Source organism: Aedes albopictus, chromosome 2, assembly GCF_035046485.1.
Source record: "Aedes albopictus strain Foshan chromosome 2, AalbF5, whole genome shotgun sequence".
Lineage (NCBI taxonomy): Eukaryota > Metazoa > Arthropoda > Insecta > Diptera > Culicidae > Aedes > Aedes albopictus.
Window position 1 is genome coordinate 71,687,136 of NC_085137.1, and position 23,903 is coordinate 71,711,038.

The 23,903-nt window shown below is 39.7% G+C and overlaps 1 protein-coding gene across 17 annotated transcripts in view; it reads left to right on the forward strand.

Annotated features, from left to right (window-relative positions):
- The window catches only part of LOC109416244 (phosphatidylinositol 4-phosphate 5-kinase type-1 alpha), a 207,287-nt gene extending 185,969 nt beyond the window's left edge, over positions 1 to 21,318 (forward strand). For 11 of the 17 annotated variants that reach the window (XM_062849889.1, XM_062849893.1, XM_062849899.1 and 8 more), the window contains one exon: positions 255 to 1,385. In XM_062849889.1, the coding sequence (XP_062705873.1) occupies positions 255 to 772 (518 nt within the window). In that variant the 3' untranslated portion in view covers positions 773 to 1,385. The other 6 variants (XM_062849904.1, XM_062849907.1, XR_009997419.1 and 3 more) reach the window with 5 other exon arrangements.
- The last annotated feature ends 2,585 nt before the right edge of the window (positions 21,319 to 23,903 follow it).

Below are 23,903 nucleotides of genomic sequence, written 5' to 3' on the forward strand. Positions count from 1 at the left end.
TCTATCGATCTTTTATATAATTAACAATTGATCAGCACCCTGATCAATGGTCTAGGACTGTAGGAGAATTTTCGCGACTTGCTTAGTACCTACTGATGTTAGGAACTTTTCTAAAATTATTCCGCTTTCAAAGTTTATACGTCGGAAGCAATGAAATAGTCATTATAAAACTTCTATCAGACCCTAAAAGCTTATAGCAGAGAGATGGTCATTTTAACAAAGTGTCAAACAACTAACATTCTTTTCCTCGACAGCATTCTCAGGCCATTCGTCTCCACTGCATACCACCCTCTCGGATCGAGACCGCCACAAGCCAACGGTCGAGAAGGCCCTCAACTCGCTCACGTCCGAAATGGTAAGCTTTAGTTCCAAATCGCATTACTCCTCTTCCGCTTCGTCGGTATCGGCGTCCTCGTTCAATGTCAGAAAGCTCCACAAACAGGTGATCTATGTGAAGAACAATAGCTGCTCCAGTATCGAACAAAGTGGATCATCGATGGCCGTCAGCCCGGGTGGCTCGACCGGTGGGTCCTCGTCGTCGGTGGCGATGATGGCCACTACCACTACCAGCAGCAGCCGGGTGCTGACGTCCACCGATCGGCCACTGATGGAGTCGGCCGCGTCCATTACGACCATCGGGACTACCGACGCCTCCACGACCTCGTCATCGCCGGTGACGGTTTCGGTGGACAATGGCCTCGGGTCGTCCACCGATGGCAGTAACGGTTCACTGGCCGACCTCGAACGCAATGTGCTACGGATCAACGAATGAAATGTTGCAATGCCATTCCCCTGGGTGGAACCATTCGCAAACACAGAATATGTAATCGCATTGTGATTTAGAATATGTATTTATAGCTTCTATTTATTGTATTCTGTTTAACATAGGTTATCACTTTTACAATTTTACAAATAGCGAAAAGTACGTCATACGCAAACCTTGTCCCAATTCGAATACATGCCTTCTTAGCTCATTCTCTTCCGCATGGAGAATCTCTCATTTTTGACGACCCACAACTTTCACAAAAGCATTTTCGGCAGAATACTCCCCCTTTTCTGTATAATAACTTCAATCCTAAGAAAACCATTGGAAAATGCTACTAGGGCGTTTCATTTGTAAATAAAACAAAAATATTGTCGACGCAAGTTAACCACATCTTCCGAGCAGTGGAGCTGAACGTCTCTAACTGAAGATTATTAGCTTTCACATTTGTGGATTCATCATCATCAAACGCGCAGCTAGGCAAATGTTAACCTTTTGCAAATTGTGTAATTATATTATTTTTTATAATTTATTGTTAGCAATCCAGTTTAGTTATATTACTGTGTAGATTATTCCATACAATTATACAATTACAGCAGAAATACAAAATCGGACATGTTAATTTTGTGATTATTAATCAACTAGAAAAGAAAGTCAACGCTTCATTCGTGCTTTAGTTCGTTCATCCCCTTCTTTTGTGGAACATTTTTAATTTTCTTCCTTTTAAGTTTTACCTCCAACCTTTTTTTTCGGTTCTACGGTTTTTCGTTTGATTTGTAGGCCATTGCAGATCCACCCACCGTTGGATGTATCTCGCTTTCCACGGACGGTTTCCTGTCGGCTTGGAGAAAACTGTTCTAAGTTAGTATTGAAAAAACATCTGCGTACAGAGCCTTTCGATTTTTCCTTCGTTTCTACGTGTTTGTGCGTGTATGTGTGGTTTTTGGAAAACCATTCCACAATCGCTCATTTTCATCAAATGTTGTTATTTTGTTGAAGCTGCAGTTACTAACGAAGATCTTATCTGTCACGTTTTCACATTTACTTAGAGACCGTCATCGCAATGAACAATAAACTTTTGCTTCTGACAATCATTATTAAGCCATACCGAAGACCATCTTTAAAACATTTCAGAGTAATTCAATAATAATCAACTATCAGAAATTTTGACATGGTTTTAATTCTAGTTTATGTTCTGGAAACTACCAAATGAAAGGTAGCAATTTCTATGACAATAATAGTACTATTTTATGCATAACTTCAAGGGTGGATTATTTCATCGATAGAAGCACACAAATTGATCGGATTTTGTGAAAATCGTTCCCCGGCTGTTGAGCCCGGCTCGTCGCATCACACCTTCCATCGTTGCTTTAATCAGTGTAGTCAGCTTCCCAGAAAGCCGTTTTCGTCCATGATTCTCCATAGCTCTGCGCGGTCGATGCTGTCGTACGCCGCTTTAAAGTCGATGAACAGATAATGCGTTGGGACCTGGTATTTAAGGCATTTTGGAGGATTTGCCGTACGGTGAAGATCTGGTCCGTTGTCGACCGGCCGTCGATGAAACTGGCTTGGTAATTTCCCACTAACTCATTTACTTTAGGTGAAAGACGACGGAAGATGATCTGAGATAGCACTTTGTAGGCGGAATTCAAAATACTCAAAAGCTCTCACTCATTAGTTTGTCGCCTTTTTGTGGATGGACAGATTACCCTACCTTCCACTCCTTCCGGGCCCATCTTGATGAGTACCGCTGCGATACCGTCCTTACCAGCCGATTTGTTGTTTTTGAGCTGGTGGATGGCATCCTTAACTTCCCTCAGCGTGGGAGTTGATTCGTTTCCGTCCTCTGCTGCACCAACATAAAGGGTGATACGGTCAAAATTTGGTCACACAATTTTTTTCATAACTTTAGACTACGTACACCAAAACAGCTGAATTTTGGACCAGTAATGCTACATTATATGTAGCTTATACCATAAAATTTTCATCAAAATCGATTGAGTATTGGTTGATATATAGACAAAACCATCGACCTACCTTTTTAAAATTTTGTACAAAGGCGCTCCATAGTAAATTTTCGGAAATTTAAGGTCAATAAAGCACAATTTTGATTATAGAACTACCAATACTGCTCCGATTTTTATCAAAATTTTACAGTATAGTACTATTATGAAAATACGTTCTTAGTAAAATTTTGAGCCATTTTGTATGAATACTTTCAAAGTTGTAACAGTTTGAATATGAAAAAAACTGACCGGGTGCCACTTAAGCAAATATAACTTTGTAACGGCTGGATCAAATTGAATGAAATTTTTACACAACATTTTGATATGCATACTACACATACAGAGAAATTTTCATTGAAATCGGTTAAGTATCTCTGGCTCTATAAATAAAACAGTGAAAATGTATGAATCCTCTTTGCACAAAATTTTAAAATTACGGATCTCAGGGTTCAACAATATCTCCGCAAATACTAGACCGATTTTGATGAAAATTTTATGGTACAAGCTACATATAATGTACCATTACTGATCCAAAAATCAGCTGTTTTGGTGTACGCAATCTAAAGTTATGAAAAAAATTGTGTGACCAAAATTTGACTTGACTCGACAAAATTTGACAAAATTTGACCACCTAAACAAATATAACTTTGTAACGGCTGAATCAAATTGAATGAAATTTTTACATAACATTTTGATATGTATACTTTACACACAGAAAAATTTTCATTGAAATTGGTTTAGTATTTCTGGCTCTATAAAAAAAAAGAGTAAAAATGTGTTCTTATTTTTTAATCCACTTTGTACAAAGTTTTAAAATTGCAGTTTTCAGGATTCACAATATCTCCGCAAATACCAAACCGATTTTGATGAAAATTTTATGGTATAAGCTACATATAATGTACCAATACTGGTCCAAAAATCAGCTGTTTTGGTGTACGCAGTCTCAAGTTATGAAACAAATTGTGTGACCAAATTTTGACCGTATCACCCTTTAGTAATTTCCTCCGCTGCCTTGATCCCCCGTGCCTACATTCTCTTCGCCATTCAGATGCTTGTCGAAGTGCTGCTTCCACCTTTCGATCACCTCACGTTTGTCCGTCAGGAGGCTCCCGTCCTTATCCCTGCAGATTTCAGCTTGCGACACGAAGCTATTGCCGGATGCGTTGAGCTTCTGGTAGAACTTACGTGTTTCGTGTGAATGGCACAGCAGTTCCATTTCCTCGCACTCCGCTTCTTCCAGGTGGTGCTTTTTCTACCGGAAGAGACGGGTCTGCTGCTTCCGCTTCTGTCTGTATCGCTCCACATACTGTCGGGTTGCATGCTGCAGCATTACCGCCCGCGCTGCGTGCTTCTCCTGCAGAACCGCTCGCCACTCCTCGTCGAACCAATCGTTTCGTCGGCTCCGTTCTACGTACCCGATAGTGCTCTCGGCTGCGTTGTTGATGGCTGTTTTAACTGTACTCCAGCAGTCCTCTAGAGGGGCCACATCGAGCACACCCTCGTCCGGCAACGCTGCCTCGAGATTCTGCGCGTATGCTGAGGCAATATCCGGTTGCTTCAGTCGCTCTAGATCGTACCGGGGCGGCCGCCGGTACTGTACATTGTTAATAACGGAGTTTTGGGCGCGGTTTAACCATCACCAGGTAGTGATCAGAGTCGATATTCGCGCCACGATAGGTCCTGACGTCGATAATGTCGGAGAAGTACCGTCCATCAATCAGAACGTGGTCGATTTGCGATTCCATTTGTTGTGATGATCTCCAGGTGTAACGATATGGGAGGCTGTGCTGGAAAAAGGTGCTACGAATGGCCATGTTCTTGGAGGCGGCGAAATCGATGAGGCGTAGGCCATTTTCGTTCGTCAGCTGGTGGGCGCTGAACTTTCCAATCGTCGGTCTGCTTTCCTCCCCCTGGCCTACCTGAACTTTTAGGTCTCCTGCGCGTAAAATGCGACTTTGTCATCATCAGTGCTTCCGGAGTGTGGAGCGGACCTGGTGTGATGGTTAGAACACTTGACTATCACGCCGAGGACCTGGGATCGAATCCCACTCCCGACAAACTCGCAAAATGTGAGTTCTTCCTTCGGAAGGGAAGTAAAGCGTGGGTCCCGAGATGAACTAGCCTAGGGCTAAAAATCTCGTTAATACAGATAAAAAAAAAGAAAAAAGGTTCCGGAGTGAGGGCTGTGCACGTTTATTATGCTGATGTTGAAGAATCGGCCCTTGATTCTCAACCTGCACATTATTTCGTCGATCGGCCACCAACCGACGACGCGCCTCTGCATATCGCCCTTCACTATAAGGGAGCATCCATTAAGTACGTCACGCTAAAATTGGGAATTTTCGACCCCCCCCTCCCCCCTTCGTACGGGTTTTTCCTATACTTAATACATTGCTTGTCACACTTTCACAAACCCCCCCTCCCCCCTAGGACCGTGACGTACTTAATGGATGGCCCCTAAAAGCTGTTCCCAGCTCACGTGTTGCCGCAACTTTGGTAGATGGTATTGCGGCGCTCATAATACATTCACATTGGGCGGCGGTGATATGGCCGCTAGAAGAGACCCGCGATACAGACGCAGTGTCAAAATCTAACAGATACTGTCATCCACCCAGCAGCATCGCAGCAGCCTTCAGGCCGTTCATATCAAAACAAAAGCTAGCACAATGGCAGGTGGCCAGAAAACGAACAAATATTTACCGCGACCAGTCAGTCTTGTTAGAGATCACAGTCATTTGAACCTTTTCGTCGATATTCGGCCTCCTTTGTCTCCTACATTCGCAACACAAGCAATCAAACTACTGTACGAAACAAAAATGTCAAGCGAATGCACTTCACCACGATAGCCACTTCGTGAGACGGTTCGGCTTTTGCCATTCCTGTCTTCTTCCATAATGAGAGGTGTGTTGGCCATATGTGTATCGTATTCAATGCAACATGCAAGAATAAACTAATATTGACATCCATAATCGGAATTGGCTGAAAATTGCTATGCGAAAAGCTGGAATTAGACAAATGTCATTGTGTCAGATGACATTGATTTAACCCTATCTTATGTTTATTGATCTCCGTTCTACCGGTAGCGCACGAGTATAACAAAGCAATGCTGACACCCGACTGCAGCAACGAAATGAAGGTAGTGAAAAGTGTCGAATGTTTACAAGACTTGTAGAGGTTCGACTGGGAAGTTGACTTATTTCTCGGGGATTTCGGCTTTCAGTCAAAGAAAAGCGATGAGATAAGAAAATCAACACTTTTCTTTGACTGAAAGCCGAAATCCCCGAGAAATAAGTTTACAAGACTGATCGCGACATTATTGTTCCACTATACGCAAACTTTTCACTTTGTAAGAATATGGATGATAAATAGATCATGCTGCAGGAAAATGTGGCTTCACCTGTTCAATTTCGTCATTGCGTCTGTATCGCGTGCATTTCCTCGCGGCCATATCGCCGCAGTCTCATGCGGTTTTATAAGGTTCTGAGGTTCGTGCCTAGAATGGCGCCTCTGCCGAGACAGCATTTAGCAGCGAAGATCGATTTTTTCGCTTATGTTGGACTCGACTACTTCGGACCGCTACAAGTGTCCATTGGTCGTAGGAAGGTGAAAAGATGGGTGGTTATCTCTCTGACCATACGGCGTACGTTCTATAGCGTACTGTAGCATCGTGATTTCAGGTGAGTGATACACGAGGATTGTGCAGATACCTTCTCCAGTTCTGGTACAGGCACCTCATATTGTTTTGTATGCCTAAAGTCACTTTTCTGATTATATTCAGGCATTTTTTCACAAACTGTTGGTACTTTTTCAGCCTCTTCAGAGACAATTGAACTTCAAATTGTTGCTTGAGAAATAAACTCTGCCTCTATACAAACTGTTTCTACCCACAGTTATGCGTATATCCACTTATTAAGTGAAACTGACTTCAGAAGCCTGAATCTTCAAGATGTTCTATTGCTTTTAACCCGCTGTAATAAGCAGCTATATATTCTCATTACCCTTTATGCATTCTACTGTGCCCTTTTCAAGGCGCTGTTCGAATCCATTGTGGTATGCTTATGCGTTTTTGTTTCCAAGGTCAAATTTCCTGTTTCCCTAACCAATCCAGCCCTCTGCACCACCCTATCCCAATTATCTTCCTTCTTCCTCAGGTAGATGATGAATTAGACTCTTATTATTCTGATGGCACAAATATCCCAAATAGAGGATAACGTGCCTCTGGAGCCGGCCTTCTTCTGATACACACACTCATATACTTGAGGTACCTTCTCGTGCGCTTGACATTTTGTTTGCAATCCGAAACACTTAAAAAAGCAAGTAGACTGTTTTGCAGCGCTGCTGCATTGTAAAAATGTAAATATTCCATTGAAAAGATTATTTCAGCTGTAACCTGTTTCTTTTTCTTCCCATTGATTCTACTAACCACATAACTGTGATCTGTTCTATGTTTCATGCTTACGCACACTGTTGTTTGGAATACTTCAGGAAAATCTAAGATACCAAGTAGACTATGATTATAACTGAAAGTGAATCGCGACGACGAACTGATTGTACATTCCCCCCAATCATCTGCCCTCGGCACCCACTGCGGGACCGAGTCCATACGAATTAGTAACCAAGATGCTACTCATGATACAGTAATGAATAATGCAAACAAAATAGAGAAAACCCAACAACAAACCGACAAAAATGGCCAGCGTTCGTTATCAGGAAATATTGAAGTGTAGCTAAGAATTGAACATATATATATGATATATAATGAAAACAAATTGCGTTAGTTGTTAAGGAAAACTTGCACTGTATAAAGTTAAAATTGCGCAGCAACAGAAAAAAAAATCCAATAATCAACGTTACAAACAAGGCAAAACAAACTCTCAATAAGCAAACCAATGCAACCTAGTTGACATAGTTTTAATCGACATTTATCCGACTGTGTAGATATTATTGAAATTGAATAATGAGAAAAAAAAAACTACGATTATCATCACACATAAACGCAAATGTAGTGTTAAGCTGATAACGACATCACTGAAGTGAACACTGCATCTCGCGAAAATATCATTATTATCATTATTCCGGTTCGTATAACTCTTAAGGTGCATCAAAACATATACAACGCGCGTACATATACATCTGCATACCCACATACTTACATACACACATGCATATACCGCATTACTCGTAGGGTACACACACTTTGTTGAATAATCAAAATCTATCGTTCAGATTCGGAGTAAAATAGAAGTCCAGAGGTAACAAGAAAAAAAAAATCGTTCGATTGTTTACCGCAAAATTAGATCAGGAAAATTAAAAGACTTACCTTCATGTTGAACTTTTACGCATATGCATTCATTGTTTGAGAAAGCTACACACTAATCCCCGTTCCAACTGCATTAACCGTTTTCCCCCCGAATTCAAGTTATACAAAATACAACCTGAATGTTGCTGTGTAAAATTCCGATTCCTGCTTCCTTTCGCCATATTTAAACTTTTTTTTCTTCCACTACAAATATTCACCGAAACTTTTTGTGTTTCTCGTTTGATCCGACACAGCTGGAAGCCATGGAAGATTGTCTCAAGAGAATCGGCAATAGTAGGAACAGCAGTTCCGAAGAAAACGATGGTGGAAAGGAACAGCGTGAAACCGGAAGTGGTTCTGAATGAAGAAACGACCCAAGAGTTGGTGTCTCAATTTGTTGTTTTACGCTACACTTTTTTTTCTCCTCGAATACAAACGTAAGTCAGACAATCAATTGCAAGTTGTTTATGTTAGCGGAAAAAATGGTCGGTGATTAAAAAAACGCAGAGATAAGTTACTCAATTTAAAGTTATTTGGGCATTCGAATGTGGAAGTCTGCATTGAACTGCTCAGGAAGATCAAAATTAAGTAGCATTTACACGATGAGTGAAGAAAGGAAACGTGTCAAACCCGAAGGCGTCGTTGTTACATACATTTATATGGTGACTATAGACTGGTGTAAAGATATCATATATGTAGTAAAAGGCTTGGGATCGTATTTAGGTGAAAAAGTTTATTGATGAATTTGTTTTACATTTAAGTTTTGATTCATTTGTTTACTAATGGTCGTTGAAAGATGGAGTTGCTTTAATGAGCTTGCGATCTGTTCATTAGGTACATGCATATAATGAGCGATTAACAAGAACACCGTTGATTGTAAACAACAATAAGTGTCTAAACCTAGTTTTTTTAAGACACGGACACCGTCTTCAGCTAGAGGCTGTACAGACTGAACGAAACTAACACTAGACAACGGACACGACACACATTACGAGCACCAGTGGATACGAGGAAGAAACATTTCTTGCGAAAAGTTTCATCACTCGGAGCGGGAATCACATGGCATGGTACGTTTAAACGCTTGGTGTCGCTAATGGCACGGCCACGAGGCTCCACTAGTTTAATTGATGAATTTAGGAGTATATAAGGGCATTGTCTCCGTTTTTTTGTTGTTCAGTTTCTAATTAGTCCACTTGAATTTTTTTTCCACTTTCTGAATCATTTGACTACAAAATTTGTCTGGTTCGATTTGCAAGCACACTCGTACCTGTTCGGTACATTTTTAACGAAATTAGAACATCAGTAAGATTTCGGTAGATCTATTTTCGTCAAAAATATAAAAAACACGGTGTTCAAATTAAGTGTGTATGATAGCAATGTGTATGAAAGTTAGAGAATATTGCTTTAACTTGAAATTTTCCCTCATCCATGAACTTTAAAAGCCGATAAACTGATCTTATTCAACTCTAGTCGTATAGTATCAATTCTACAATAATAGGTTTATAGCAGGTACAGATACGAGACATAAAGACTTCTCTTTGTCCAACAATTTGTTTTTACATAAAAATTCTGATATTCTTGACAGGTTAACAACTAAAAGTGTTGTCAAAGTCAATGGTTGCACGCAGGGGTCCTGATTTCCACTTTGCATGAATTGCTCCGGGATTTTCCTCAGGAATTCCCTCAAGAATTTCTCCAGGCTGGATTTCTCCGAGAATTTTTCTAGGAGTTCCTCCAGAAATATCTTCGGTAATGTCTCCGGGAATCCCTTCGGGAATTTCTTCAGGAAATCCGCCAGGAATTGCTTCGGAAATTTCTTCAAGAAATTGTCCGGGAGAAATCTTCCAGGAACTCCCCCGGGAATTCCCCCAGAAATTCCTCTGATAATTTCTTCAAGAAAACTTCCGGTTCAAAAAAAATCCCCTGGGAATTTCTTCAGGAAGTCTTCCTTCAAGAAATCTTCCGTGTCCTTTTTTTTTAGAAAACCCTCAGAGAATTTCTTTAAGAATCCCTCTAGGAATTTCTCCAGGAATTCTTCCATGGATTTCTCCGGGAATTTCTCCGGGAATTCCTCCGGGAGTGTTTCTGGAAATTCTCCCTGGAATTTCTCCAGAAATTTCAGTAGAAATTTCTTCAGCAAATCCTTCCAAAATATCTCCTGGAATAGAACTAGGAATTTCTTTACGACTTCCTCCAGGATTTTCTCAGGGAATTCTTCTAGGACTCCCATCAGCAATTCTTCCGGTGATTCCTTCAGTAATTTCTCCAGGACTTTTTCCGGGATTATTTCCAGGAATTTCTCTGGGTATTCCTTTAGGAATTCGCCCGGGGATTCCTCCAGGAATTCCCTTAGGGGATTCCTTCAGAGATTCTTCCAGGAATTTCCTCCGAAGAATCCCCCAGGAAGGAGGATTCCCTGAAGAATGTTCCAGAGGAATTGCTGGACAAATTCCCGGAGGAATTCTTAGAGAAATTTCCTGAGAAATTCCTGGAGGAAATCCTAGAGGGATTCTCAGAGGAATACTTGGAGAAAATCCCAGAGGATTTCCTTTAAAAAATATCCTTCAAAAATTCCCAAAGGAATTTCAGAAGAATCCCCGGAGGAATATCTGAAAGAATTCCTGGAGAAATTTCCGGATGAGCCTTCCAAATAAACGAATAAGTAAAAAAAATCCGGAGGAATTCATGAAGTGATTCTCGGAGGTATTCGTAGAGGAAGTCCTTGAAGGATTCCGGGAGAATTTCCCAGAGGGTTTTGTGAGAAAAAAATCACGGAAGACATCCTGAAGAGCTTCCTGGAGAAATTCCCAGAGGATTTTCTTCAAAAATCAGTTGCTCTTCCCACTGAGAGCGGCTGACACCTGACCCTCTTCTGAGCTTCTGAGCATATGATCTAAAGGACCCGGAAACTTGGATATCGGCTAACGGCAACTCTAATGGACCCCCAATCGGACTGGAAATGGAACAAAAACCACACAGCAACATCTTGCTCATCATTCTACCATGGACAGGGTAGAAATGTGACAGCAGCGCAAAAACTAGCAGTTCGAATTAGAATTAGTGGAATAAGAATAGAATACATTTAGGCGCTGTACAAAGTGCAAGTGCAGCCGCCAATTGGAATCGCTCACGCAGTGCCCTAGTGGACAAAGAGCTGTAAATTGAGTTAAGTGGTTGAAGAATAAAAATTCTTGGAGGAATTCCTATAGATCATCCCGGAGGAGTTCCTGAAGAAAATCCCGGAGGAGTTCATGGAAGAATTCCCGGAGCCACTTATGGACGAATTTCTGGGGAAATTCTCAGTGAAATTTCCGGAGAAAATCTTGGAAAAAAATCCGGAGGAATTCCTGGAAAAATTCGCTGAAGAATTTCTGCAGAAATTGCCGAAGGAATTCCTGAAGAAGTTCCTGATGGGAGTCCTAGAGGAAATCCTGGGGAAATTTTCGGAGGAATCCACGGAGCAATTCCTGGAGGAACTTCTGGAGGATGTCCTAGAGGTATTCCCAGAAGATTTCCTGAAGAAAATCCTGGAGGAAGTTCTTGAGCAATTCCCAATGGCATTCTTGGATAAATTTTCGGTGGAATTTTCGGAGAAATTCCTGAAAAAATCTTGGAAGAGTTCCTGTAGAAATTCACGGAGACATTCCCGGAAGATAAAACAGAGCAAAAGAAGCAATATTGTAGTGTGACAAAATTTGTACCACCGGATAGAACTTAAAACTTGATAAATGTTCACGGTAGAATCTAATTGGAATGCCACGGATACATCCAAGCAAGCAAAAAGGTTCATTAAAACCAGTGTAGAAAAAGCCAGGTCCATTTTGAATCTAAACTAGAGAGATCTCAGGGTAATTACTGGTCTGATGACTGGCCACTGCCCGAGTAAATATCATCTAAGTAAGATTGGAAAAATACAATCCTCCTAGTGTCGATTCTGTTAAACGGAAAACGAAACTGCCGAGCATTTACTCTGCAACTGCGGAGTGCTGTCCCACCACAGATTGGCGATATGTGGTAAAGGGTGTCTAGAGCCCTTGGAAATTTGAAGAAGTAATCCCAACAGGGTAATAAACTTTATAATTTCCAGTGCTAAGGACTGTTCATTAAAGAAAGTGGACATCTGTTTACCAATAGTTTAGAGTTAAAACTAAACAAAAAATTGTGAATTTTTGCTCAGTGTGTAAAAACATTGTTCACTTCGGCAACACACTCAAAGAAAACGGAAAAAGTAAGAAATTTCGGGCGATAGGTCGTATTAGCTTTGCGACTAGCAGATTATTTCTGCACAAATGGTGTTCCAAAAAATTGTCGTTTCGAGAATTTGCTTACTAATACACTTCCGGGACCGCAATTTTTTAACGCTAAGCAGGGGACAGATGTGCCGGATGATGTAGGGTACATCAGAACTGAAAAATTTGGGAAAAAGTTTTTAGTGTGGCAAGCCAATTGTTCATGTGGCTTAAAGAGTTCTTCGTATTTCACAACGGGAATAATCAACGGTGAAAATAACAGAAAGGAATGCATCAGGAATCGCTTCTTCTACACTAGAGATGCTCAATACGGAAAAAGTCGATTTTGTCGAAAAATGGCAAAATCCACAAAACTTCTCTGAACAGCGTCCTGTGGAAAGATACTGGACAATAATTAAGCGGCACCTTAAGAAAGATGGAAGAGAAGCAAGCTCTGTTGATTGGTTCAAAAAAATTTGGCCTGCGGCATAACGAAAAGTTACGGAGAAAGTTGTGCAGAATCTAATGGGAGCTGTCAAGAGGAAAGTCCGAGCGTTCTTCCGAAAAGCGAAGTAAATGTTCAAACTCACGTGAATTTGGCCACATGTATGTTGATTGTCATTTATAAAAAATAAAATTATGAATTTGTTCGAAAATACACATTTTCTATTGAAAAACAGGTGTCCACTTTCTTTAATGAACAGTCCTTATAGGGGCTGGTTATTGATAGTCTACACCTTTTTGTTCCCATCTGATGAGCCATTGGCAAAGGTAAGTTGGAATATCTGTAATTAAGACGGAAATTAGCGCATATGACGAAGTAGATTTCTACGATATCTGGCAGATTATTTTTCATCTTTGAATGCAATTTACACTACTCCTATTGATACCTGATTCCAGTGTATAAGAGTCAAGTGTCGAAAAGGGTTTCCGGCCATTTGACCGAATGCTTTCTTGCTGTTAATATTGTCATCAGAAATATTGCCTTCATTTGCTTATGAGATATTCTTTCCAGTTTTACACAGTCGAAAAGTGTTCTTGGATACAAGATCTCCCGCAGGGATTAATTAAAATATTCAGCAGTTCATTCCGATAGTTTCCAATGATTCGTATCATGGTTCATCTTGTAACTCCATCAGAAAATACTGTAAGGAATCGTTCCAGACTGGAATTTCTCCCGATAGAATGCGTTCTTCATGGGATCCGTGTAAGAATTCTTCTAACAAGTGATCCAGAAATACAACCCGAAATTCATTTAGGGGTTCCTTTAGGGAATTTGAGATTTCTTTTTTTGGATAATCGTTGAGAATTTCTCCCGTGATTCTCACATCAATTCCTCCCGGGATTCTTTGAGGGATATTTTCCGGCATTCGAATAAGGATTCCTCCCGGGAATACATCATTGATTCACCCTGGAATTCATTTAGGGATTTCTCCCGGTGTTCTTCTTGGATTTTCTCCCGGGATTTGCGCCGGGCTTCCTCCAGGAATTCTCTGCAGAACTGTCACATACACAATACGTGCGACGTGAGACGAGACATAACACTTATAGTTCTTACAATCGTTAAGATGTTAAAATTTACCTTTCGGCGACCGGTTTCGGGCGCGATAGCGCCCATCAACAGGACAATGTCCGGCTGTTTTCGAACGATGTTTGTACCCGTGTACCCGTCCAAAGAAATTAGGGATTTCTCTCGATTTTTTTTTTGTTTTTCACTTGAGTTTCAGTCAAGGATTTCACCAGGGATTCAATAAGGGATTTCTTCTTAGATTTTCCAGAGATTCCTCTAGAAATCCATCAACTTTTTACTTTTTATTTAATTTCCTTTGGGCATTTTTTCTAGGATTTCATGATTTTCCCCTGAAGTTATTTAATGATACTTCTAGGGGATTCTTTGTTTCCTCCCGGGATTCTTTCAGGAATTGCATCAGACATTTCAGCAGGATTCTTATTGTGTTGTCTCCCTGGATTCCTTAAGGGATTTATTGTGGGTTTTTCTTAGAGATTTCTTCCAGTATTTCATCAGGAATTCCTCCTTAATTAGTATTTCCCAGGTTTCCCTTAGAGATTCCTCTCAAGATTTATATAAAGATTAATTCAAGGTTTCTTTCCCGAAATTCCTACAGACATTCATTTATTTCGATTGTGCGATATTTGCCAGAAAACCGTTCGCCAGAAAACCGTTCGCCAGAATGACAAACGCCAGAAAACCATTTGCCAGAATACTATTTGCCCGAAAGTACCATTTGCCAGAATGTACCAATCCCCAGAATTTAATATTTAATATTAATTTCTGGGGATTGGTACATTCTGGCAAATGGTACCTTCGGGCAAATAGAAATTTTCTCCATTTTCTAAGAATAAATTGAAACTAAAGATGTGATTATGAGAATTTGGTGGTTATCCCAAGTAACATTTTGGTGACCAATTAGTCTTGTAGAGGTTTTGAGAACCGCTAGAAAACCTAATACCTTTCATATTGGTTTTATTATGGTTTTGAAAACCTCTTTTAGGCTATTTGACTAAAATATGTTACTTAGGATATATTTCAGTCCATTAACATGGAAAATGTCGTCAGTTTCAATCTTTTACAATAATTCAATATGTTCACTGCTAGAATGATCTCTTGGTTTGTTTCGATAAAGGACGACTAGGGCTAGAACAATGATAACAACTGGAAATAATTCACCGGTAGTTATTGAGCAAATAGAAAATCGATGAAGAGAAATCAATCATTGCAGATACGCCTGTATGATACTAAGCGTGAGACTTCGATGTAACTGGGCTATAAGTTCATAGGTCCACAAACATCTGGTATGGTGAAAATACTGCTGACCGAAGTCCATTAGGCCGAATGATCAATGAGTAGAATGATGATCACGAATCGCAATTCAGTGATTATAGAACAGGAATCGGAACGGTTTCTTAAATTTGTTTGGGTGTCTAAATCTAGTCTTACTAACTAAGAAGAACAGCCTATGTTTAAAAGAAGGCAAAATTCACTAGATGAACATCAAGGGTTTCGGTGCAGAAAACTATTTTTATGCAATTCAGTATCATAATTTGCATTTTATATAACTCATTTTGGTATCATAATGGCCAATTTTTCCGAACTGGTTCATTATGCAACTGAAATGAGTTGCATAATGAAAAATAGTTGTATAATGTTCATAATGCAACTCATTTGAATTGCATTATGAACATTATGCAACTCAAATGGGTTGCATTATGAAAAAAATCATTGCATAAAATTTTGTATGGAACTCGTTGCAAAACTCGATTTTTTCAGCACTCTTCGTATTTATCCAACTCGGCAAGCCTCGTTGGATAAATACACGACTCGTGCTGAAAAAATCAACTTTTTGCCACTCGTTACATAAATAACTATTCTACAACGAAACCATTCTCTCTAGTTCAAATAGTGAATTTTTCCTTCTTCTAAACACAGGCTGTTCTTTCTAGTTTCATTGTAAAACTACAGTCAGGTCTTTTTTTACGTGGTTTTCATTTACGCGTCCGCGTAAATGAAAACTCCATACAATTTTTTTTTCATCGTCTTATTTTTGCATGATTCGTCGAGAAATGGTGAGACTTTTTTTACGCGGTTTTTCGAATTTTGAACTGAGTTTTATTTTTACGCGGTACGTATCCCCCGCGTAAAAAAAAACCTGACTGTAGTTTTTGGAATGAATTGTTGATTATGTTAGAAGTTAGATCCATAAAACCAATATTGGTATTGAGGAATTAATAGTTCAATTATTGAAAAAACAAATAACGGATCTACCTATATTTAAAAGAAGGAAAGAGTCATGGGTAAAATACAGTAGCTCCAACTTCAACAATTATTTTAACAGCATGAAAGGAGAAAACAAAAAAAAAATATGGCCATTCGGTAAAATAACTTGTTGACCTAATGAACTTCGACCAAATGATATTCGACCCAACGGCCTTCAGCCGAATGGCCTAACACCATAAGGCTATCCATGAGACAGATGCGATCAGCTGATTTCTTTTGTTTACCATGTATTTTTGACATCCGATGAACGGAGTGACAGTTGAACACAAAGGAATTTGTTAAGCACCGACGACACTTGAGGAAACTTTGTTAAGTTGTATTTACACTGTATTTATACATTTGGCTGTCACCCCCATCGCGGTAAGTCGCCATAAATAGCCTTATTGATATTAAGATTCTATAAAAGTAGCCGGAGCGCCATTAGCCATAACACCATAAGCCCAAATATGTTGGTTAGAAATGGCGCAAATAAACTAAGAAGTTCATCTGGAAAGAACAGCAGATGATTAAAAGAAGGCAAAAACTCTGCTGAAATTATTAGTAGTAATTTCCACAAGAACAAGCTTTTTATAACATTTGATCAAGTGTTATTCGGACTAATGGTACATTCAAGCTTGTGATATTGGGGGTAAGTAGAGGCTTTCGGGCAGTGACAGCCAGGCTAATGGTATAGGTAAAACCGTCACTTAAGTTATTATTTTTGTGTATTTTATTCGTTGCTTCCAAAAGGTTTTTGTTTATGGTATTCGATTGACTTAAGTGTGTGATCAACTGTTCCGGGTAATTTGCTGGCACACAAATTATTATTTAAAGTGATCATGATATTGTTATTGTCAAAAATAAGCTTAAAAATGACTTCCAATTGAAAGAAGGGAATCTTTGAAAAATATAAGTAAAGCCAAAAACTCCATATCAGTAAAAGCTGGAAAGAGCTATGTGTTGAAGAGAGGAAAATCTTTGATGAATATTTGCCCTTCTTCAAACTATAGGCTTTTCTTTAAAAGTTACTCTAAAACCATTTCTTGTTTGCTCTTACATTCCAATAATTTATTTAACTTTCGCATATAAATCGGAGCAAAAATAAAATTATACATTTTGACAATCGTTATTGTGAGCTAATCGATGCCAAACAAATAAAAAAAAAGATTTATTTTTCAATTAGAATGGTGTAAATTATCATTAGATTGGGAACACTTCTGGATTAAGAACTTTGGAAAATTTCTGGGAAATGGTACTTTCTGGAGAATGGTACATTCTGGCAAATTTCCTTCCATGATTCATCCATAGAATTACCCCGGGAATTCCTTCCCAGATTTTTTTGATTATTCCATCAGGTATCCTTTCAGAGATTCCTCCCAGGATTCTCTTCGACATTTCTCTCGGGATTTCTTCAGAGACTTCCTCCGGTATTCCTTCCGGAATTTCTTTCAGGTAGTCCGAGATTTTTTCGTGAGACCTTCCAGGATTCCTCCAAGGATTTCCCGGGGATCTTCTATGTTTTGCTTGGGATTTCACCAGGGACTCCAGAGATCTCTCCCGGGATTTCTCCAGGATATTTTAAACGATTCCTGTTGAGATCATGGATTTATTTTGGAATTTATTCAGGAATTCCTGATAGGATTCCTCTCCCGGGATTTTTTTTATTGATTCTTCTTGGGATTTTTCCTGAGATCTTTTCAGGGTTCTTCCTAGGATTATTTAAGGAATTCTCTCGGGATTCCTTTAGCAATTTCTCTTTGATGCCTTCCGGCATACTTTCAGGTATTTTTCCCAATATTGATTTATGGATTCGTTCATAGATTTCGCGGACGCTGTTGTTGTTTCCAAGTTTCTTCCAGGGATTTTTCCCAAGATTATTTCAGGGAATCCCTCTGAGTTTCTTTTGATGATTTGGTCAGGAATCATTTTGGAATCGTATCAAGGATTTATCTCGAGATTCATTCCTAAATTTCACCTGGGATTTCTTTAGAAATACTTTTAGAGATTCTTCCAGAATTCTCTCAGAGATTCCTCTTGAGATATTTTTTTCAGATATTACTCCAGGATTATATTATTGATTACTTACTTACTTACTTACTTTCAGTCCTGGGCATCCGCGGTGGTGCAGAGGGCCGAATTGAAAGATTTCCATCCTAGGCGATTGCCAGCCATCGCCTTGACCTGTGGCCAGGTCAAATATCTGCCGACTTGCATGATTTCCTTATTGAGACAGTAGGTTGTTGGCCTAAGGTCACCTATCCACCGTGGTGGGGCTGCCACCTTAGGTATAGCTTCCGGTGGAGGAGCATGTCATACTCAGCCGCTGGATGCCAGAACAGACGCTGTTTGAGCCGCACCTCCTTAATGAACAGACGCTGGAGACGTACCTCCTCAATCTAGCTGAAGTCAGAAGGACAACTGTTCCCAGGTTGCACTACCAGCTAAGCACACAACTCTTAGCTGGCGGTCTTTGTCATCGCTTGACCCGTGGAAGCATGAGGTGGGAACTTGTGAGGACCAGAGATATGTTGGACGCTCTCCTTTTTGACTTACCGTTTAGCAGCATATTATTGACTGCTCCCGGGATTTCTGCTAGAATTTTTCTTGACTTCCTTCAGGTATTCCTCCCGGAATTTCTCCCAGGATTTCGTTTTAGAATTTCTCCTGGGATTTTCCTGGTACAGGATCCCTTCAGATAATATTATCGGGACTCCTGCGAGGAATACTCCAGAGGAGTTGGTTTGAGGCGGTTCTTCGATAGTGTAACGAGGTGTGTATTAAATATTGAAAAGTAATTCAATTTGAAGATATGACTGTAATAAGAAAAAATGTCTGACACTTTTTTATGTTAGTGTCTCTTTCACTCCTTTACTGTTGTCTTGTATCTGTACCTGAATGAAAGCTGGGCTGCCATAGAACTTGAGAAAATAATCAGATAAGGCTGACACAAATTTTGATTTTCTCTTAGGTCAACCCCCACAACCACACACACAAGCGTGGTTGTTAGAAAATGGATATTTTTATACGTATTTGCAACCGTTTCTCGTGGCCAACTACTTATTTGCTTCAGTAATTTAGTAGTGCAGGTGACGTCTGTTCCTGATGACTTTTAAAAAGTTTTGTGTTGATATTCCGTGCAAGTTCACGTTAAAGAAACTCCATCAAACACTCCGTTTAAGAAGCTTTCATTATGATTTCATTGGCCTAAATTCCCTAAAGCAATAGACCCAGACAGAACTTCAAACATAACTTGGAAAGGCAATCATACAGCCGGGAAGGATTCAGAGAGAAGGTTCAGAAGATATATATAAGTATGAATTATGAACAATAATGGAGGTATAAAAGGTAGAATGTTCGATGCTACAAACAGATTTGTGAAATATTTACACAACCCAAACCCAAAACTCGGTACAATAATAAGATAATTACGAAATACATCAGATGCAAAGAGGAGAACTTGTAAAAAGTGAACAATTGCTCTCAGCAGCATTTAAATGAAAGTGTTGTTATAATCATTGAAGCTGTTGAGAGAAAAGAGGCAAGTAAACATTCTACATTTTGTTAATGAATTCGCTTGGTTGCTCCCATATAACACCTAATCGAAAACCCCCAACATTTGAGTTCTATTCGCTAGATATTCACGACGAGCATGCCGATCGAAAATTAAAAACTCACATTCGGATAGATAGTTAGGCGCGCGTACTCGAAATAAATTGCCAACCTCATCACGGAAGAAAAGAACAACCCGAACGAACGGAATATTTAGTATAAATTTAATAGCTAAATCATATAACCAGATGCAATAACTGTTACATATTTGAACAAAATCGTCTCAATGTTTACTCGCGGAGAAATCTTGGTTTGCATCCATCACATCCACAGATCATGAAGCAATAATACGACAAACCAAAACTAACCTGCTGTACAACTCCATTTGGCACATTGTTTTCGTTTCTCTGTTTTGAGAAGCATCTTTTCAGTTTTCGATGTTCGATGTGTGAAGATGATCCCTATACGATTAGGGGAAAACAATCGCGCAGAGAACACTATATTATGGGACGTTGTAATCAAAATAATACCTACAAACGAAGCCAAGCGAAGTCGTCGAAAGCGAAGAATCTATCCAAACAAATATCATACATCTCAATGTATCACATGGTTGTAAGACTACCAAATAAAGGAAAAGAAGACAACATTAAACACTTGTTTGGTCTGGTTGTTCCTTTACTTATAACTCCTGTTTTCTAACTTTTCCTTCTGTTCCTTGCTTTGTTTTTCGTTTTTATCAAACTTCATTTCTGTAAATGATTATCCTACTCACGTTTTCTTTTCTCTTCTTACAGACACACCTGTAGTGTAGGCACTAACAGAGACCCCTAGAGCATTCAGTAGTACATGTAAATAGAGTTGCCAACTAACACTTAACTGCTACTACCCAACCACTCAACCAATCGAACAACTTGATACCAAACTACCAAACCACTACAGAGCTACCAGAAGGGTAACGTACCGCGTAAAACCCCTCGCTTAGAAAACAATAGCCACAAGCCAACAACCGCTTATCCCTCGCTGTTTAGAGATAATCTGCCGTGTTGTCAGGTTTCGAAATGGTGGCGTCGAGACTTTGGGATCACACCTCAGTTTACACCAGCCAAACCGCTTACTAATCGCTTCTCCTAGGCGCAGAGAAGGTTTCCATTAGAAATGCTCCAGATGGGTGTGACCAGCTCGACCAGTACTCTGTAGAATGAATGCATTTATAGATCTACATATCGTGTGTTCCCCGTTTTAAACAACAAACTCAAAGCAAAACTCTTTAACTCAATACTTATTCTAATAATTTATGTCTAATCCTTTTGTATGCATATGATTCTGTTTACAAAACCACTCTTACGAGTTAGTCTAACTTTTTTCCAGTATTTATTATGATTGATCGCCGTGGTAGGTATATTTCCGGTATTGTGATTCCCCCAAAAAAAAAGTGCAGTATCACGTGTAAATATGCAGCCAAAGAACAAAAACTTAGGACTAGCTAATTGTGTACATACATTTGTTGACTTGCTTGTTTTTGCACGTTCGTGTGGGTGTATGTTTGAAGAAAAGAGTGATTTAATTTATCTAATTAACCCGTTTGCCAAACTCTTGTCAGCTATGTATAATCGTAATACGCTCTAGGAATATTGTAAATAGTTGCGGAATGATATTAGTGCAATTTCAAATTCAAATATAAACCAAACAACAATCGATGAAGTGCGTATGATTGCGAAAGAAACCCTTGCCATCTGGAAAACGAATGCCTTTCAAGGTTTTGAATTTGAATTATTCAGCTCGTGTTGTAAAGTGATTGTCAGAAACTGTGTCGGTTAAAAAATGTAAATATTGTCAAGGTAAGTAATTTATAAAATAAACTATGGAAAATAAAAATTGATTTATAAAACGTCAGAAAACTGAACGAATGATCTATTTCATTCGTTTATTTAGCATTACATTACAACAAGTTCGTGCACAAGGGAGGGGTTTTGGGGGTTAAACCCCTCCCATTGCCGATGTTCCATATACTGGCGCCTTTTACCGAATGAGGAAAACCCCCTCCCTTTTCTGTGCACGGGCCTGCATTACAATCATAAAACCGAATCAAAAATTCTTCGTCACAACTATACGTGGTTCGTGGCTGCAGTCCTCCATCCTCGGCCGCGTCCCACTCTTGCCAGATCGTGCTCCACCTGGTCCGCCCACCTTGCAAGCTGGCCTCCAGGTCTTCTTGTACCATCCGGATCTCTTGCAAACACCAGCTTTGCAGGTTGTTTTCCGGCATTCTCACAACATGCCCTGCCCATATTTTGCGTGACTTCGGAAAATTTTAATGTTCTACGAGTTTATTCGGAATTTAATTTGTGACAAATCCATAAAAAAAGATTGAAAATCGGTCAAAAATTGAGAAAGTTATAGCACTTCAAGTGGAAACACCTTTTTATTACTCGAAAATTCAACTTTGAGGCGATTGCGCCACCTCTAAATCTCAATATTTTTGGCTTAAACTCAGAGGTTTCTCTTTTTGTGTCATTTGAATCCAGAAGAGCTTACGAATTCCAGGTTTCAACAACTTTTGAGAAATAAGCCGCAGCCTAATGAACATATCATATACTAGAGATGAGTTGTATGTATATGTAAAGAGGAGTGAGAAAGTATATAGAAAGACAAAAAGTAGGAGGAAATGGACCGGCCAGGGATTGAACCTAGGACCTTCATTTTCCAGTGAATCGAAAAAAATATTGCATTAACCTTCATTCAGCCAACGTACATTTTCCACCTTCGGAAAAGCACAAAAATGGTCATAACTTTTTTGTTTTTCGATGGATTTTGATGAAATTTTCACAACTTCCCGAAAAACTCTTCTAGTTCATAATGCCGAGAACATGGGTGCCTGGTCCACATGGTTCCGGAGTTATTCCGGATTGTCTTGGGGTACCAAAATTGACCACATACTTTGCGCAACGATTACCGCAAGATCCCGAAGAGGTAGATAAATATTGTCTCCGGCGGATTTGTTCAGCAGGTTAATAACTAACTGGCAACGGCTACTTTGGTTCGCGATTCGGCCGCTAGGCCAGTGTCAAAAATGTTCAAACCCTTATATTTCAGAAACCTGATAAGATAGAATAATGCTATCTTCGACAAAATTCTTCAGCAAGCTCAGACAGAACTATCTGATAGTAAAGTCTTTGGTTTTGGGATTTATCCGCTAGGTGGCGCATTGTGTCTGAAAAATTCAAACACGTATATCTCGATGTCCTAATGAGGTACAAGCATGCCGTTTTCAGAAAAATTGTTCAGCAGGCTAAGAACTATCTAGCAAAGGCGTCTTTGGTTCGAGAATCGTCTGCTAGGTGGCGCTAGGGTCAAAAATCTTCAAACTTCTATATCTCAGAATCCTGATAAGATAGAATGATGCCGTCTTCAACAAAGTTCTTCAGCAAGCTAAAAACTGTCTCGAGTCTTTGATTCGTGATTTATTCGCTAGGTTATTCGCTACGCCATCTTTGACCTCCTACAGACAAATTTTGTCACCCCGCAATATTGCTCTGTTTTTTCTTCCGGGAATTTGTACAGGATTCTTCTGGGATTTTTCCAGGAATTTCTCCGGGAATTTTTGTAAGAATTCCTCTGGAAATGCCTCCGGGACTTCTTCCGGAAAATTTTCCAGGATTTCCTCTAGGACCCACATCAAGAACTCCTGCGGAGATTCCTTCAGGAATTCCTCCGGTAATTTCCCCAGGAATTCTTCTGGGAATTTCTCTAGGAGTTCTCCAGGAATTCCTCCGGATTTCCTCAGAGAATTTTCCCACGAATACCTCCATGAGTTCCTCCGGGAAATGAATTGCTCCGGGATTTTCCTCATGAATTCTCTCAAGAATTTCTCCAGGCTGGATTTCTCCGAGAATTTTTTTAGGAGTTCCTCCAGGAATATCTCCGGGAATGTCTCCGGGCATTCCTTCAGGAATTTCTTCAGCAAATCCGCCAGGAATTGCTTAGGAAATTTCTTCAAGAAATTGTCCGGGAAAACCTCCAGAAATTCTTCCAGGAATTTCTTCAGGAAAACTTCCGGTTTTTTTTCAAAAAAAAAATCCACTGGGAATTTCTTCAGGAAGTCTTCCATGACTTTTTTTAGAAAACCCTCTGAGAATTTCTCCAGGATTTCCTCTAGGAATTTCTCCTGGAATAATTGTGGGAATTTCTCTAGGAATTCCTCCTTTGTTTTCTCCAGGAATTCTGCCGGGAATTCCTCCGGGAATGTCTCTGGAAATACTGGGAATACTTGGTGAAATACCCA